At 32.4% G+C, this 19,011-nt stretch overlaps 1 protein-coding gene across 2 annotated transcripts in view; it reads left to right on the top strand.

Annotated features, from left to right (window-relative positions):
* The window catches only part of LOC111614785 (HBS1-like protein), a 52,926-nt gene that overhangs the window by 8,573 nt on the left and 25,342 nt on the right, over nt 1–19,011 (top strand). The window contains exons 2-5 of one of the 2 annotated variants that reach the window (XM_023356149.1): nt 8,021–8,089; nt 15,011–15,169; nt 17,901–18,032; nt 18,423–18,479. In XM_023356149.1, coding sequence (XP_023211917.1) covers nt 8,021–8,089; nt 15,011–15,169; nt 17,901–18,032; nt 18,423–18,479 — 417 coding nt within the window. Of the gene's footprint in view, nt 1–8,020; nt 8,090–15,010; nt 15,170–15,617; nt 15,703–17,900; nt 18,033–18,422; nt 18,480–19,011 lie in introns of those variants that run through there. The other variant, XM_023356157.1, reaches the window with a different exon arrangement.

The following is a 19,011-nucleotide window of genomic DNA, read 5'->3' on the forward strand; positions in this document are numbered from 1 at the left end:
AGAAACCCTACGCCCAGACGAATGCCCTATATATCTCCACAGAAATAGAGGACTGTGTCTCTCTCTGAGGTATTTTGTTAGAATGGTTGTTAACTTTCTTTCTCTCTCCTTAAGACATACATAGAACAGGAATGATTTCCTAGAACCTCACAAGCTTAGTATGTACAGTGGTGCCTCGTACAACGTACTTAATCCGTTCCATGTGCACGTCCGTTAAGTGAAACGTCCGTTATACGAAACGCATTTTCCCATAGAAATACATGTTAAAACATATAATTCGTTCCGCAGCATAAAATAACCGTACTGTACCATAAAAAATGAAAATGGAGCAGACACCAATTATGCCGGGTAGTCAGATGCTGTGAGGAGGAGGTGGAAGAACACTTTCTTTACACATTCATACAGATACAGACTTTTTACACATTGCAGTGGGTTTTTTTTTATTGTTTTTTAATCGGAGTCAGATTCAGGAGAGGCTACCGGAACTTGCATGGTCAACTTCTCTTGTTCCATCCTTTGTTTGTTGCCCGCTGGCTTCTTGAAAAACATGACCAAGATGGTCTGTTTCTCTTTCTTCTTTAACACCTGTCGGAAATGACGGACAAAGGTGTCATCGTAGAGATCATTGATCCTGTTGGCCTCAGCTCTGTTTGGATAATGAGTGTTGGTAAACTCCTGAACCTCTCCCCATTCGACAAGAAAGTTTTTGTCAACTTTCACTCCTGATGATTTCTTGCTTTGTTTCAATTGAAATCACCTTTCTGTTTTTTTAGAAGCCATGATGCATTATAAATGACTTAACTTGCCAGATTATATGATACGAATAATTCTTTATTAATTAAGATCACTAAACACTTCTACGAGCTACTCTCGCTCCGTTTGTTTTTTACAACCTCTTTTCGTCCCGCCACCTCGGCATCTACACAATTACATTTCGTTTATTTGAATCGTCAACATATACTACATTACATTTAATGTTTATTTAAATCATCAACATATATTACATTACATTTCTACTTCAGATATACTAATAATACATTCTAATAATACTAATATATCCTAAAAATAGCAGATTGTCATTGGCAACGGCAAAAGAGTGGAAACATCATTCGCACTTGTTCGAAGAAAGTCCATTGTTCGTCTCACGTAACTGCCGAACGGAAAGTCCGTTGTTCGCAGCAAGTCCGTTGCTCGAGTCACGTAACGGTCAAACAGAAAGTCCGTTATTCGCAGCATCTGTTATTCGAGGCGTACGCTATACGAGGCACCACTGTAGTTCGTAGTTATCTTGTAATTTAGGTTTATATAGTATATATTAAAATTGTTATATTGTTACATCTGGCCTAGACTCTATTTTTTGGACTTTGGACCCGTATTGACTTGCCTCCTCTGGATGATGTATATATACTCCAGATAGGAATTTTGATGAGAAAAACAAGATAGATCCCCACTTGACTTTTACCCCTCCTAGCCATCCAGTGACAAAGTGAGCGGGTTTTACCAACTCATTGCCAAATAAGGAACCCCCTTGGCCCTGGCTTCTCACAGATACATTAAGTAGTTTAAATTGTGACAAATAGATAACTCAACTTGACATATTTGTTTTAGTTAACAATTACTGTATTTACTTGCATATAAGACAAGGATTTTATTCATTTTTTACTGCTTAAAAAACCTAGGTCATTCTATATGCACAAGTGAAGGACTCCTTGTATTTTTGCAATAATTATTGTGAACTGTGTATTCGCATTTTTTACCAGATGCTCACTCTCTGGTGTTTAAAAACAAAAGTATTTTATCTCGTTTGAATTGTTCTGTATTGTCAGGAGTAACAATGAATAGCAGTAGGAAGAGCAATGCTTTTGAATTGAATTCCAAATTGAAATTCAAAAAACACATGGGAGCCCGATTATAAGTTTTAATCCATTTCCGTGTGTATATAGATGATTATTCGGAAATCAGAATTCAGAGACCCTCATAAGTGTAATTGACGGAAAATGGATTCAACTGTTGGCAAAAAAGTTCCAGATTGTACAGCTTTACATGAACGAATTATGTTGTCAATTTTACAAAATTTTTCCTTAAAGTTTAAAAGTAATTTTTGCAAGACAATGTGTGCATTTATGTGTATTTGATATTTTATTTGTGACTAGCTATGTTACTCGTCGTTGACAGGAGCTATTTATTTGGTGAAATTATATTTACTTACCTAAAGAGTATATCTGCAGAGAATTGTGTTACAGATTCATTATATTCCTATTAAATGTGTGAAATATTTTCTAGATAAACTTATTGAATAACCTCCTGATATACATTTCGTGTTTTATCAGGAGCACAAATGAACAAATTTGCAGTTACTAACATGTGAGCATGCAACATAGCGTTGACCATGTGAAAAGCAACTGCATCCCAGGTGAAGTCTTACAACTCTCAGGCTTTGGCCTTGAGACTTGTTAATGGTCATTGCAAAACATAGACTGACTTGAAATTGTAGGCGTTTACATTCAAATGGGTAGTTTGTTGGGATTAATGGTATGCTATTAAATGATATATCTGTCCTTCAATTTTGAATGTTGGCATGAAATTTCTTTCAAGTATTTCAGTGGCACCAAAACTTGTCATTTGAAAGGCCCTATTGTGCTTTAAAAAGATTTAGTGTCAGGATGAGTCCCATTTAATAGTGATAGAAAAAGTTTGGGGGCAAGTACAACTTCCAGTTTAACTTTGCCCAAAGAACAGCAAATCCCCTGTGATTCATTCTTCCACTTCAGAGCACTGCAATAACCACATACTTTATCTATAGATCCAATATTAGCTGATGATGAATAGTCTAAGAGTGTCATAAATGAAAGCACTTCAGAGTTTTTTGCATCAAGGATTTGTTGTTTTTGAGTAGGCATAATCTTCATTCATACAAATAAATAAAACTCATGCAAATACAGCTAGGCCTCCTTTAAGATTACTTCCTTCCTCCCTCTCCTCCATGCCACTATATTTCACTGTGTTGTACAGTACAATACATCAGGCATTCTGATAACGATACAGTAATACCTCGACTTACGCTACCCCGACTTATGTGAACCCGGAGTTACGCGATTTTCAAATCTCTTCAATTTGTCTTTTGTTTGAGTGCCACGCAACTCTTGATTACTCACTCCCCCCACACTATTGTTTGGCTTACATGTTCAGACTTGTCGCACGGAATCGACATATAGCTACAATTTATTTTGTGTTATTTATTCCTGTGTTTGTTATATCTACGGAGACTTGACTCGTTTAGATGACATTGAGAGACTCTACTATGTCATCTAAACGAAGTAGAACTGATTCTTCTGCATCAAACAAGAAAAGAAAAACTTTATCTTTGGAATGTAAAGTTAACATTATTAAAGACTTTGATACAAAAATGAAAATTTGTGAATTGGCAAAGAAGTTTGATCTACCAGAATCAATGGTCAGAACAATTATAAAAGGTAAAGAAAAAATTCTTGAAGCTGTAAAAAATGCTCAATCTTTAAATTCAAGCATCATTTGTAAACGTCGTGGTATTATCCCTGAGATGGAAACTATGTTAAAATTATGGTGTGATAATTGAGTAAATGTGAAAAATTGTATAATAATATAATTTGTCATACATATATATTATCTAAGATTTTATTAAACATTTTTTTTCTAAATTATTGTTTTCTTTAGTCTCCGGCCCCAATTAAAAATTATTTGTATGTATTTATATGCAAAATTATACCCCGACTTACGCGAATTCAACTTAAGCGGTTATTGCTCAGTCCCACCTATTGCATAAGTTTGGGATATTACTGTATTCTCACACTTTACTTTTTAGCCTTTTGTAATTTGTTTATGTTTTTGTACTTTTCTATCTTTTTAATCAAATAACATTTCAATCAGAATTATATCATACTTTACAGGTATTCCCTATTAATTTTACATTTCATTTCTTAACTAATTACTTCATTTTTATATTTAATATATTTCTGTTTTTATTATTCTAGCCCATGTTTTTATACAGTTTAACAAAAATTCTTTTAGCTTTACTATTTTACTTATTTCACCCATGTTTTACATAGCATTTTATTTATTCCAGTGGTCACTATAAAAATCTTAGGTAATTATATTTACTGTGAAAACTTTTGTACGTGTATGTTAAATATATTTTAATACAATCTGTAAATCTTACATAATTTTTTACCAATATATTTGATATAATAGGACTGAAGAGGGGCATTAAGTCTGAAATGCATATCTTTTTGTGTCAATGAACCTACTTTTTCCACTCAGTGTTCCTGTGTGATTTGTTCTCAACAGCAATGTTGTACTAATTCTGAAGGAAATACTTGAATCAAGATAGTTTTTGGGTAGGATGAAGATAATAGAGACAGACCATTGTGTAGAAATGTAACTTTAAGTAAAGAGTGGAATAAATATATGAAAATAGAAAGCAAAACAGATCCTCATTTCTTATAGAAAATGGCCTCACAGATGATAGAAAATGTAAATATGTGATGAAATGATGTAAAATCTAGATGACTAGAGTTAGTATTGCATGGGAAAAATGGAAGTGTTGATTGTATCATAGGCATTATAAAGTTTGTCATCTGCAATTTTATGATTTTAGAAGAGTCTTGATTTGGAAAATTTAAGGTGAACAGCCAGGTTTTTGAATCATAAGCAAAATCTTTCACTGTTTCATTGAAGTAATTTGTATATTGGTTTGTGCATTCTTTATCACATATTTTATAAAACTATTATGTGTGTATAGATGTACAGGATTGCACCAGAGGATTTGATGATACATAATTTTTTAAGATAAGCAGAGTATCATTTTTGAGAGTTTAAGTTGTTTTTCGTTGGGTAATTACATTTTATGGTTTATACTATAGTTAGAAGAGGAGGTATAATAGGAATGACTAATCAATAGAACAGAGATAGTTTGAAAGCTGTGACTATTTAACAGAGGACTAGAAAGAAACAGCTATGNTCAAAGTTCTACCTGCATATGACCACTTGTCTCTGAATTATAACTTTTCATTCTGACATTGACAGTTCGTTTAACACGTGTTCGAGAAATCCGAGACTCGTTGTCTACATTTTGTGCCGCGTTGTTTAAATTATGGGATTTTCCTCTCCCTCTCATAATTAATCTATCGTTATTATTTAATCATAGGAATATCGCGATTTACATGATTCGGACCTCGGTTGGGTCTTCACAATAGTTTGAAAGCTGTGACTATTTAACAGAGGACTAGAAAGAAACAGCTATGATCTTCCTATTGTGAGGGTCAAAGTTTTGAATGTTTGATATAATAATATGTATTGTATGATAGTCAGATTTAAAGCAATAGGCAGGAAAGATGATTATTTTAGAATNAGAGTTTAAGTTGTTTTTCGTTGGGTAATTACATTTTATGGTTTATACTATAGTTAGAAGAGGAGGTATAATAGGAATGACTAATCAATAGAACAGATATAGTGTAAGATGGCCGATCCGGGGGAGATAAGGGGCTTGAAACCCACTTCACGGCACCTGTGTAAGGATGCCGTCTCTTAGGTGGGATCTATTAATCCCGCGTCAGGATGGACCTAAGGGAAGGTTGTATGTGGGCGGTGACGGAGGAGGCAAATGACGACAAGTGTTTTACACAAGAAAGCCGTTTATTTGTTAACATATATGCTTACGTCGGCAATCGACAGTCCTTCACTAATTTCTTCCCTCGAAGATGCGGAGTGTGAGAACTTCGGCGTCGGTCGTAGCCCCGGGGCGGATGAGATGCTGTTGCTGATCACGGCGGACGATCGGAAGATATAAGCGGCGGAGTCCACAGTTCCTTTGCGACGACACACCACAATAGAAGTCACTACCTTTCGTGGAGTCGGAGGAGAGCCCCCCTTGACCTCGGATTTCGGATTTTTATAGTTTTTCTCTTCCACTATTCGGACTTCCGATTGGCCCTTCATTCCCTTTCTTGCTTCCCAATTGGTCTCTCTTTTGGTTTGGGATAAACTGAGACCGCCTCAGGTCACGGGAAAGGTCCGATTCCAGGTGTCTGCTCGACGCCGTTCTGTCGATTGTTGACAAAATTGCAAGACTCGCGCTCATAATTTAGCTCCGTTACTCGCGATTTCTGTCATCTGGGTACTCGAACGATCATATGCAATGATTTATCTCTCTTAAATCTTTCCGTCTTTTCAGAAATTGTTTCCCTAGATTGACTGTTTATGAGAGCGGGGGTCAAAGTTCTACCTGCATATGACCACTTGTCTCTGAATTATAACTTTTCATTCTGACATTGACAGTTCGTTTAACACGTGTTCGAGTAATCCGAGACTCGTTGTCTACATTTTGTGCCGCGTTGTTTAAATTATGGGATTTTCCTCTCCCTCTCATAATTAATCTATCGTTATTATTTAATCATAGGAATATCGCGATTTACATGATTCGGACCTCGGTTGGGTCTTCACAATAGTTTGAAAGCTGTGACTATTTAACAGAGGACTAGAAAGAAACAGCTATGATCTTCCTATTGTGAGGGTCAAAGTTTTGAATGTTTGATATAATAATATGTATTGTATGATAGTCAGATTTAAAGCAATAGGCAGGAAAGATGATTATTTTAGAATGAAGAACACTAAATCTAAAATTGTCTGTAATTTATCTTAGAAGTGTCCAAAGTTTTCTTTGTCTTTTCTTTTTCTACTTTTTCATCTTCATCAGAGAACATATATTTATATTAGAGTTCATCTAATGTAAGTTCATCATGGGATTGCAAAAATTTATCAATGTAATCTGCATCAAGTTTCTGAAACCCACCCTTCCTTAAAAGAACCAAAATCTTTGTTTTTGCATCAGTCACGTTATTCAATTTTGTAACATCTGCAACAAATTGAAGACAGTTTGTTTCATATGAAATTTATTGTTTGCAGAGTGACTGACTACTTTCAAACTTTTGTTCAATTGTTGCAGCTTTTCTTATTCTCTTTCCTTTTTTTATTTTATTTTTTTCAATTATTTTTAACTTTTCATTATAACACTCAAAATTCTCTTTAAAAACACTTTTATGACAAAATATACTTTAAAATTAGATTAAATACATTATTTTAAAACAGAAATTATGCATAGGTACAGAACAACAGACTGAAGAACACCTTGCTACCAGTTTTAGAATAAATTAGTAACATTTTTTATTAAAAGTTTTTAGCCGGGACATAAGTATAAACTTTGAAAAAAATTTACAAATGAAATTTTCATTGGACGAACTGTAAAAGTGTATATTCAATATACTTATGTCCTTATGTCCTTAGTTATTATAATGCTGGCTGGAGACACATCCAGCACCCATTTAATAATTATAATTAAATTAAATTATAATTACTAAATTTATCAAGAGATGGTGCCTAATGCCTAACTCTAGTGCCAAATTGTGTTATAAATTATTAATGTTATAGCTGTTTCTAGCCCGATAATATTTGGCTTTGGTTGGTGTATGGCCAAAAAACTTTTTAATTAATGGTATAATTTTTATAAATGTGTATGTCACTGTCAGAGGGAAATTTTTAATGTTTGCACATTGAGGCAGGGAAGTAGCCTCCAAATAAAGGTCATTTCTGCCATGAAATTGTTATTTCCTGATGGTGTTTGAAACGACAACAAAAGAGGACACTTTACAGTTTGTCCAATGAAAGTTTCATTTGTAAATTTTTTCAAAATTTATAAATGTATTATTAATCTGGCTTACAACTACAGTATTAATAACAGCTGTAATTATGAAAAAACTACCATTTATTTTGTTACAATCTTAATTTGGTCTGACCCTCATTGATGGTGATCAGATGATGAGAAATGCACTCTTGGGAATTACTCATTAGATTTGAAGTAATAGTAGATGTCTTGTATATTGGCCAACTTATTCTGTTTATTAAAATAGTGTTGTTTAAACTATTATGAAATATTAATTTATATATATTATTTTTAAAATAAATTTTCATAGATGATGTTTATTTACAGAATATGAAGGGTATTATGATGAATATGGTCATTCTGTTGAAGAAGAATTTTGCATATCACCAAGTACAGGTACTTAATTTATATTATTATGCAAGTAATATATGAACTTTAATTAAGAAAATTTATTTAAATTTTATTATTATTGAATTATAAATTAGCAAGGAGGAGCAATGGATATGTTCCTTCTTGATAATTGTATATATATATATATATATATACACAGTGGGTGATCGGTTAACGAGCATAATCCGTTCCAAGACTTTGTTTGCTATCCGAATTGTTTGTTAACTGATTATCAATTTACCATAGGTTTGTATGGGAATTTGATTAATTTGATCCAGAGACCCCAAAAAATTAAAAATGTATACTTTCTTACTACGTTTATTTACATGTAATAATAAAAATACATACATACACAGTCTTGCATTTTTATTAGTCATGTTTTTTTGTTTGTGGGGGTTAAATAATCTGTCTAATGTCAATTGCATTTCTCTCTTCTTCAGGATTTTCAGAATTAATAGCATTGTAATTGTAGAGATCCCCAAGCCTATTAACCTCAACCTGGTTTGTATACCATTCCAAGACCATTGAGCTGACATCCCCACTTCTTCAAAAGATCTTTAATTAATAGCAGATATCAGCATTAATCCTCTTTTTCATAATAAAACATATCTCACCGAATTTCATGATGTTCTTCATTCAAAAGTTCTTGGCGTTCTTCTGTCGTCAGATCCGTTTCAGGTTCCATTATGAGCTCTTCAATGTTCTTTATTTCTCAGATGTGATATTTGTTACTTCTTTAGCTGCTTGAGTCTTCTTAATTATACTGTATCTTTCTTAGATAAGGTTCACACTGGCCTTATTGCTGCTCAGAGTAATGGCATTTGCTTAAGTCGTTTTAGAAACATTTTTAAAAAGTAGGCAAAGCCAAACCTCTTTGGATAGATATTTTACCAAGTTACCTCTATCCAGTGAAAGTGCTGGTGGAAGAGAAGGAAAGAAAGCAAAAAGCAGTGAATAAAAAATATAAAACAGAAAAGATAAAAAAATTAGTGTTAAGTTATTTTTAAGTTGTTGTTACATTAAGTTATGTAAGTTAAATTTTAGTATCATTTCCCTTCTCCCTCTCCTCCACTACCAGTTTACACCTCCATCATTGTCTATCCTCAAAGGTAAAGTGCAAATAAAACTACATTTTTTTTATCAATTATTATTCTGTTATGGTTATTTATACATTTACAACTACAAAATGCATTTTTCAGTGTTTTCCTTACTAAAGTTTTTTTTTTTAATGTACTACTTAGCTTTAATTTGAGTGAGATTTTCGTGTTGGAACAGATTATTTGGTTTTACATGTAATTATATGGGGAAAAATGATTCACCTACGACATTTTCATGATACGATCTCAGTTTAGGAATGGATTAATTTCGTATCCTGAGGTACTACTGTATATTCAAAAAATAGAACATAACATTAAATGAAAAATTTTTTTTTTTGGTTGTTTTGAACACCATATATTGTAAATACATGAACACTAGGCAATCTTCATTTTAAATTTATTCAATTTTTAGTTGATACATATACCTGTTTTGTACACGTGTTCAAAACGACAAAAATAATCACTGACACGGTTTCAAGAATGTAAAATTAAATTAAAAATTCAAACTGTCATATCAAAGAAATTTGTGCATGTGCAGTGTGGAAGTAACACAAAGGAGATATAAATAAATAGATTACAATATAAAACAAATTATTAAAATATTAAAGATATTAATAGGGAGATTTACTTGAGCTCATATAGTGCTTGCCATGATAATGAAATAGAGTCCATCTTCTTATAATTAACTGCTATCCCTCTTTTGAAGGGCATATATATTTCAATATGTTTAAGGTATTTTAGATGGCCAAGATCATCAGAATGGTAAAAGAAGCATGCGATATCAAATTAAATCTGAATGTTGTCATCAGCTATGAAAGTTAATGTTATGTTCTATTTTAATATTAACCCTGTTAGTGCACTGGATTTTTTTTAGCCATTAGTGCACTGGGAATTTTGAAAATCCCAATTTTTATTTTTGTCAAATGAAGCATGTAAGAAAAATAGTTTTACTCATTTATTTGGTAAAGGTACATGTATCATTATACATCTGATTACATTTAAGTATGATTACATAGTACATTAGTACATAAATACATTAAGACAATAAAAAACAACATTTATCAAAACTCATTACATTAGATCTTTTTATAAAACCAATAATAGAAATCTAAATTTCTTTTTTCAAGCATCCTTGTCACTCTGATTCATCAGCTGATATTGTACTTTGACACTCAATGCAACTGACAAGCAACTTCTTTACATGCATGTTTACCACACTCGCTACACACTGTTTACCTTATGATCGCGTGACCTGTGACAGAATGCATATCTCTTTGCCCTGTGTGGATTTGAGTCAATTTTGTTGTCATAGTGCAGTGGTCCCCAACCCCCGGGCCGCGGACCGGTACCAGTTCGTGGATCAAACGGTACTGGGCCACCCAAGGAACATTAAATTACAGTCGACTCCCCTATAACGTACGTTCCTATAACGACAATTCCTATAACGTAGCGAAAAAATTGTAGCAACTTTCGTATAACGTACCTCCTATAACGTCGTTTCGCGACAAGATTGATAGAGTCTGGACCAATAGTGGATGAGCAGCNGTCCGCGGCGATAGAAAGGTTGGGGACCGCTGTCATAGTGCATGCTGCTGAGAACAACATTTTTCTTTGTTTTAGTCTGCGGGATTTATGAAACCAGTGTAATTTTGTCTGTGAAACCAAACATACTGTCATAATTACATCTGTTCTTTGTATCTAAGAATTCCTTAGGAATTTCATACTTGTTTTTTTTGAAGTGTGCCCACTGAACTCAAATTATGGACATTGAGTAGCATTTTGAATAACAGGAAAGAAGTGTACCAGTTGTCAAATGTGACATTTTTACCTGATCCTGAGATCTCTGAGATAAGCCTTGAGACCACACCAATGGCCAAATTATCTACCTTGAATGGGCCATCAGGCTGTTTTCTGGCATATATTTCTATTTTACAAACATAAGTTTTTGCATCAGCCATTGCCTGTATCTTTAGCTTCTTGATAACAAGCACTGAGTTCAGCGTTAACATGATTTTCTTATATTGCAAGTATTTTCGACGAGTATTATATCGTCGAAAGTACTTGCGATATAAGAAAATCGTGTTAACGCTGAACTCAGTGCTTGTTATCAAGAAGCTATACAATTTTGGCATGAGTTTTATTTATTTATCTATTTCTATGCCTGTATCTTTATTTTATATTTGGATGGTTTGCTTGGTATATATTGTCTGAAGGGACATTTACTTCTGAAAGCTGCAAGCATATCATCAATTATAACAAACTCTGATGGGGAATAATTTTTTACACAGTTGTCAACAAACATTTTAAACAAGTCTCTAATTGGAGCAAGCTTATCCACTTTTCTTTTTGCAGGTTGTGTTACTTTGCTATTGAACCTTAGACAGCGTGAGAGGAAACGAAAGCATTGTATTGACAATGTCAATCTGAATACCTCTATATCTGTGCCATCAACATTCCCCAATTCATCAAGGTTCATTTTATTACTGTGATAAATGCTAGCTAAAAGTAATAATCCAAGAAATGCCTTCATTTTTATACTGTCAGTATATCTGGCTCTGTTTGTCACAGCAAAATTTAGTCTCTTATCACTGATAAATTCGTTAGTCTTGTCAATCAATAAATCTAATATTTCAGAAGTGATGAAGAGGCACCAGAAATCAGTAGGAGACTGTGCCTTTAGGGCAGTCCCTTTCAGGCCTTGTCTCCCCGGAATACATTATGAGGATGAGCACGAACTAATGCAATAGGTACTTTACTCTCCCACCACGTTTTTTGATTTTTTCCTAGCCACCCTTCATTCTTGAATTGTTTTCATTGGGTTCATGTAATAGAATATCAGTCTCAGACTCATAACAATAAGAGTCAAAAATATGTTCATCCTCCTCAACAAAATCTTCCTCATCATTACTGTCATCTTCTGCATCACTTGCAAATTCAACTTCAGACAACAATTTCCATATTCTCTCAGTATGTTTATTGAAGTCAGCCATTTTGAATTTGTAAGGGAATAAAACCAACTAAAATAAACTTATAATAATAAATGGGAATAAAAATTGATTTATATTATAAATAATAAATGTACTCAAATTATGTTAATTTTAAAAATAAAAAACTAAATAAATATTTATAAATCTTGAAAAAAATGTGGTAATACTACGGGGTATTTGCAAATTCTGCTGAGAAATGTTGTCTTTCTCACAGGAGTTGCCACAACACCACACAATATCATAGTAATTTCTGAGCATGCTCCAAAATCATGAAGCTGCTGAAGAGGATATGGATATTAGTTGCAAAATCTATGAATAGTGCAACTTTTAAAACATTTGGGGTGTCGAAAATCACCACTGCACTATTGCAGGGTTAATTAATGTTATAAACACAGTCTGGTTTGTGTCCAAATTGTTTCTTGCTTTTGCTTTGGTGTGTTTGGTTATACATGGTACAATCCAAAAGTTCGGGGACTGCAGTAATGTATGACAACAAAAGCATGTATTTGAAGTTACAGCATATGAAATTGATTCTATCAAACCTTTCCTACGTGTTCAGGTTGGTTTCGCCCATGTCATGTGATTAAACTGCGAACGCTGTTGTTTTCTTTTGGAGATAGTTACCTTTGTTTTGCGACGTAATAAAAATGAGTTTTCAAGAACATTAAATTTTGTCAGTGTTTAGGTAAAACACTTACTTTAAAATTGCTAAGAAAGGTGTACGGTGATTTTACCATGGCAAAATCAAAGGTGTACAAATGGCATCAGCGTTTTAAAGAGGGCCAAGAATCCATCGCAGATGATGAACGCTCTGGTCAACCTTCGACTTCACGGAACGAGGAAAGTGTTGAGTTGGTCTCTCAATGTGTTCGCAAAGATCGTCACCAAACCCTTGAAAAAATTGCTGCGGTTACTCACTTATCAAAGACTAGTTGCCAGTGTATTTTAACGGAAGATCTTAACATGCACTGAGCAAAGGAAAAGTCATGATGGAGGTGTTTTTTGATTCTCAAGGAATTGTTCATTCAGAATTTATTCCCGAAGGCAGAACAGTAAACAAGGAGCATTATCTAGACATTTTATGTTGTTTGAGGGAATCCATTCATTGTAAATGGCCACAGATCTGGAAAAGTGGAGACTGGTACCTTCTGCATGGCAATGCACCTACACATCGGTCCCAAATGGTTACAAAGTTTCTCTCCAAAACTCAAATTAATGTGCTTCCACACCCCGCTTATTCACTGGATTTAGCCCCGTGTGATTTTTATTTGTTTCCATCAATGAAAAAGCATTTGCAGGGACGCCGTTTTGTGTCATCAGATGAAGTGAGAACAGCATCGCAGGAGGCCTTACAGGAGGTTTCAAAAAATGGCTTCCATCAGTGCTTCCAGAAGTTAAATGAACATTGGCAAAAGTGTATTGTTGCCCAAGGTGATTACTTTAAAGGTGGTTGTGCATCGGCAATATAAACTTTTTAAGGTAAGGAATTTTAAGCTAAGTCCCTGAACTTTTGGATTGTACTACGTATATACTGTCTTGTGTGTTGTTTGTTGATTTTTAATAACTTTTTCCTGCAATTTTTCTTTCTTCATAGCTATAGCTTTTTGGCACCCATATGTTTTGTATCCTTTAGTTCAAAATTTTCCAAATGGATCTTTTTAAACTACATTTGGCTTGTCTGAAGTTTAGGAGCATCTTCTCCATATACATTACAATTTTTTTTTGCTGTTTGTATGGCACTACAGTAGAGCATTGATTATCCGAATATCAATCAACTGAAACGTCAATTAAATGAAAGCTTTCCAGTTGGCAAATTTAAATTTCCACTAGTGCTATGATGTTTGGGCTACTTTAATATTATTTTTGTGTTGGTGTGCATGTTTTAGCTGGCAGCACTGATGTGACCATGAGAGGGTACTTCAGGACGTGCCAGGATTTGAACGAATTTCAACATGGGATAGGTTTATATATTTATTCACACATAATCGGTTATCCGAAAAATCGATTTTCCGAACAACCCCAGTTCCCAATTGATTTGGATAATCAATGCTCTACTGTATATCCTTTTTGAAACTCATAAAGCATAATATGCCTGATATGCCTTTTATCTGAAGACACTACAACCTGATTTTATTCAAACAAAATCTGAAGTAAAAATTTAAAATAAGCCTGTAAATAAAGAATACAATCTCACATTATCTATAATATGTTAAATTTCACAACTGTTATAATTAAATCACACATCTATATTAAGATGTGGAAGTCTATGGTATGCAACCAATAAATATTTTATTTATCGCTTTTGTGTTTTAATTTATTATTACGGCATTTAATTTTATTTTTCTATCAGAAAATCTGAATTTGCTCTTTGAATTGATTTTTAAAAAAAATATTTATGCTAATTTTGGAAGTTTTGTTTGAGGTACAATTTATATACCTCGAGGCTTAAATGAATGTTTTTACATTCATATACTGTGAGTCTTATACATTGTGTGTCACTTGCAGATTAGTACAAGTTTGTTTTGTGTTATCTTTTTAATTAAACTACATTTACGGCAATGCCCTGTGAGGTACTACTGGTAATCCACAAAGCATAATATGTAATCGGTTGTTGAGGAACAAATCTTGTACATCTATATGTGACTGACTAAAAATTTAGTCAGTCACATAAGGGGGTATGTCATTGAGGTTAATGTGTTAAACTAAAACTTTTTAAATGTGGATCAAGTATATAAATCAGTTTTTGTTAGGTATAGAATCTCACAAACCCAGTAATATTACATTTATTATATTTATATTTAAATGAATTAACTAACATTGATAAACTTGTTATATTTTTTCAGCTGCTCAATTTATGTATGATCGCAATTCAAAATCTCACTCTATGTCTGCATTTTTGAATCCTGAGGATGTAAAAGAATTACACGAAGAAGAAACCGAGAAAATTTCTAGAACAGACAGTTTTAGTACTCCAAACTCAAAAATTAGTCAAAGTGATCAAGGTATATTTCAGTTTTATATAAAATTTTATAAAGAAAATTTACAGTATTTAAAATTGATTTTGAATCAAACAAGAAAATATGAAACAGTCTTTGAATTTTGGTAGTAACTTATAATGTCATATCTGCATGAATCTATAAATATAAAATACTGTAGATAAAACATCAAAACTAAGTTAGCCTTTTCTGATTCTTTCTATGACATAATTCAAACTGAAAAATTGTCAATACTAGTTAATACTAATAATGACAGTCAACTATGTGTTCCTTTGCTAAACTAATCATTTTATAAAAATTGTATAAACTCATGTCCAGTAGCACACAAGTGTATTCTGTTGGATATTAGGTTTGTTGGCCACTAGAAATGCTAAAGTTCATAAAGGAATTTGTGCTTACTGATACCAATAAATGTGATAAAAAATATGATATGCCATTGCATTCATTATGTAAAGTGTACAGCAGAAACAAAGATAAAATTTTATGCTATCAGTAAACTTTTTGAACCAGGTGACTGAATGGAGTGTGTATAAAAGATGGTAAGTACTATTTTCATTAATACATTATAATACATGCTAACAGCTAAACAGCAATATATTCTAATTCAAATATTATATCTACTTATTAACTATAATGTACATTTTATTCTGATTAAAGAAAACAAAGGAGAAAACTTTGTAAAATGCTTAATTTTTGCATTTTCTCTAAACTTTACTCATGATGCTTACCATCATTTACATCTTAACCCTTCAAATGTGAGTGTATTCTACAAAGCCACGAAGAAAGATCTAATTTATTTATTTAATTAATTAATCTGCTTTGCTATAAATCAGAGAAGACACACAGGAATGGATTTATGTAAGGTTACAATTATTTTTTTGAACTTACAGCATACAGTACAGCATCTCAGTTAGTGGTGGATTAATCAAATGATTTTGATAATTGAGCAGTTATTATTTGAATCACAGTGACATCATAATGTACAAAACAGGGGCTAATAAACAGAATGGTGATTCAAGCTCTAGAAAAAAATCAGTTTATTTTAACTTGACACTATTGTAAAAAAAACTAGAACACATTTTGTCTGTTAATTAATTTAAATATGATGACAAATATTAATTAAACCATTTACATCCATTTTTTGTACAAAAAGTGTTTCAATAATTATCAATCATATAAGAATTACTAATAATTATACAATAATTTTATTTTTTTAAATGTATCAATTTGTTGCTTCGTAGATATAGAAGTATTAAGAACAATATATTGTTTGGGAATACACATTACATTGACATAGTTTAGTTAGCTTATTTGAATTTGCATGAAATTTTTGCCTAATAATTACATTTCAGAAATGGAAAATTTTGTTATACTTAAAAATTCAAAAGGAAAACCATTAAGAAGTTTTGATAACATTATATATACATTGATTTTTTATAAAGAAAAATATTACATTTTATGGCATATACAGTGGTGCCTCGTATAATGTACTTAGTCCGTTCCAAGTGCACATCCGTTAAGTGAAAAGTCTGTTATATGAAATGCATTTTCCCATAGAAATACATGTTAAAACATAATTCGTTCTGCAGCATAAAATAACCGTACTGTACCATAAAAAAAAATGAAAATGGAGCAGTAACCAATTATGCCAGGTGGTCAGATGTGAGGAGGAGGTGGACAAACACTTTCTTCACACATTCATACAGATACAGACTTTTTACACATTGCAGCAGGTCTCTTTTTATTGCTTTTTAATTGGAGTCAGATTCAGGAGAGGCTACTGAAGTTTGCAGGGTCAACTCCTCTTGTTCCATCCTTTGTTTTTTGGCAGCTGGCTTCTTGAAAAACATGTCCTAGGTGGTCTGTTTCTCTCTCTTCTTCAACACCTGTTGGAAATGATGGGCAAAAGTGTCATTGTAGAGATCATTGATCCTGTTGGCCTCAGCTCTGTTTGGATAATGAGTATTGGTAAACTCCTGAACCTCTCCCCATTTGACAACAAAGTTTTTGTCAACTTTCACTCCATAGATCCATTTCTACTCCATTTCTACTCCATAGATCGAAAACTAACATTTCTACTCCATAGATCGAAAACATTAGTTTTTAATAAACTCCCTTGGCAACGAGTAAGGTGTTAGTTACTTGATTAACTTTCACTCCTGATGATTTCTTGCTTTGTTTCAATTGAAATCACCTTTTTGTTTTTTTAGAAGCAATGATTTACACAACACTTGAATAAATGTAAATACCAGCACTGAGGTGATGTACATAATAAACAAGGGAGCAAGCCAAATCCCACAGGAGCTCTGTACTTCAGATATACTAATAATATATTCTAATAATACTAATATATTCTAAAAATAGTAGATTGTCATTGGCAAAAGAGTGGAAAGATCATTCGCAACTTGTTTGCAGAAATGTTGTTCACCTCACATGACTGTCGAATGGAAAGTTTGTTGTTTGCAGCCAGTCCATTGCTCGAGTCATGTAATGGCCAAACAGAAAGTCCGTTGTTCACAGCGTCCGTTATATGAGGCACCACTGTATTGAGAATTTTAGTTACTGTTTAGTTATTATTTTCTTGACCAATTGTTTCACCAGATGATTGCAGATTTCAGATTGCCATCAATGTTTTTTATTTAGCTTATGAAGAAAGAATTTATTTTTTATTTAACAGTGTTGGCTATTTTTCCTTGTAAAAGTTTTAATATTAAGGTAAAATAACTTAATATTACAGTGAAGCTTAATGCTTGTGTGGAAGCTATGCAAAATGTTGTTGGAGAAACTATTCCTGAATCGACATTAAGAACTGCTGCAGTTAATAGCAATTACAACTCAGAACTTGCTCTTCAAGCTGTGTTATTTCCAAGTAAGAATTTTAAATCACTGTTTTATTTAGAGTACAAAATAATTTACATTAACATAAAAATTCAGCATGAGTAGTTTAAAAAGGGCTTTAGAATATAGGTTAAGGTAAATGTAAGTTAACAATTAACATTAAAAGTATATTAAAAAGTCATTAGTAGTGCTTTTGAAAGTGTTTAAACATTAAATATACAATATAAGCAACATCCTAATTTCTATGCTCCAAATAACATCAGATGTTTTATGAATATACAGTAGGCCAGAAATTGATTTGCATATGTTAGAAATATTGTTATAATATATTATAATATATATATATATATATNTATCTGAATATGTAAAACATTATAAATTTAAGTGAAATTTTAAAATATCTTTATATATTTTTTTAAAGCAAATGAACCTCCTAAACCACAGCGAATTCCAAGACAAAGAAACCGAGATAGACAAAGTAAGCTATTTGGATATTTTTTCATTTTCTAGGGTTATATAAAGGAATTTTTAAAAATTAATTTAATAATTTTGATAAACAATTTAGAATTTAATTTACTTAAATATTATTTTAGATATTTTATTTTGGAATTAAAATAACAAAAAATATTTAAAGCACGCATTTTTTTTCTTTTTTACATTCATTCATTTAAAAAATTGTTTAACAATAACTACTCAAAGAATATTGCACAAGTTATGAATTTCTTAGTTTTCTGATATTAAACAATCTAATTAATATTTGAATCAATAAATTTAATGTTCATTTATTTCTTATTTCACCACAAATTTGTTTTGTTTTTTAATTAATAAATGTTGGCACCCTGTAATAATTAACAACCCTGTTGGGAGAGAGTGATATATGTGTTGGTCAGCAATCATCACTACAGAGAAGTATTGCTCAACAATTGAATGATCTAAAAGTAGCCAGCACTGACAAGAAAAAAACCAGCTTATGACCATGCCAGACCATATGTATCTTTAATTATTAGACA

Source organism: Centruroides sculpturatus, unplaced genomic scaffold (assembly GCF_000671375.1).
Source record: "Centruroides sculpturatus isolate CEXI.00-Female unplaced genomic scaffold, Cexi_2.0 scaffold81, whole genome shotgun sequence".
NCBI lineage: Eukaryota > Metazoa > Arthropoda > Arachnida > Scorpiones > Buthidae > Centruroides > Centruroides sculpturatus.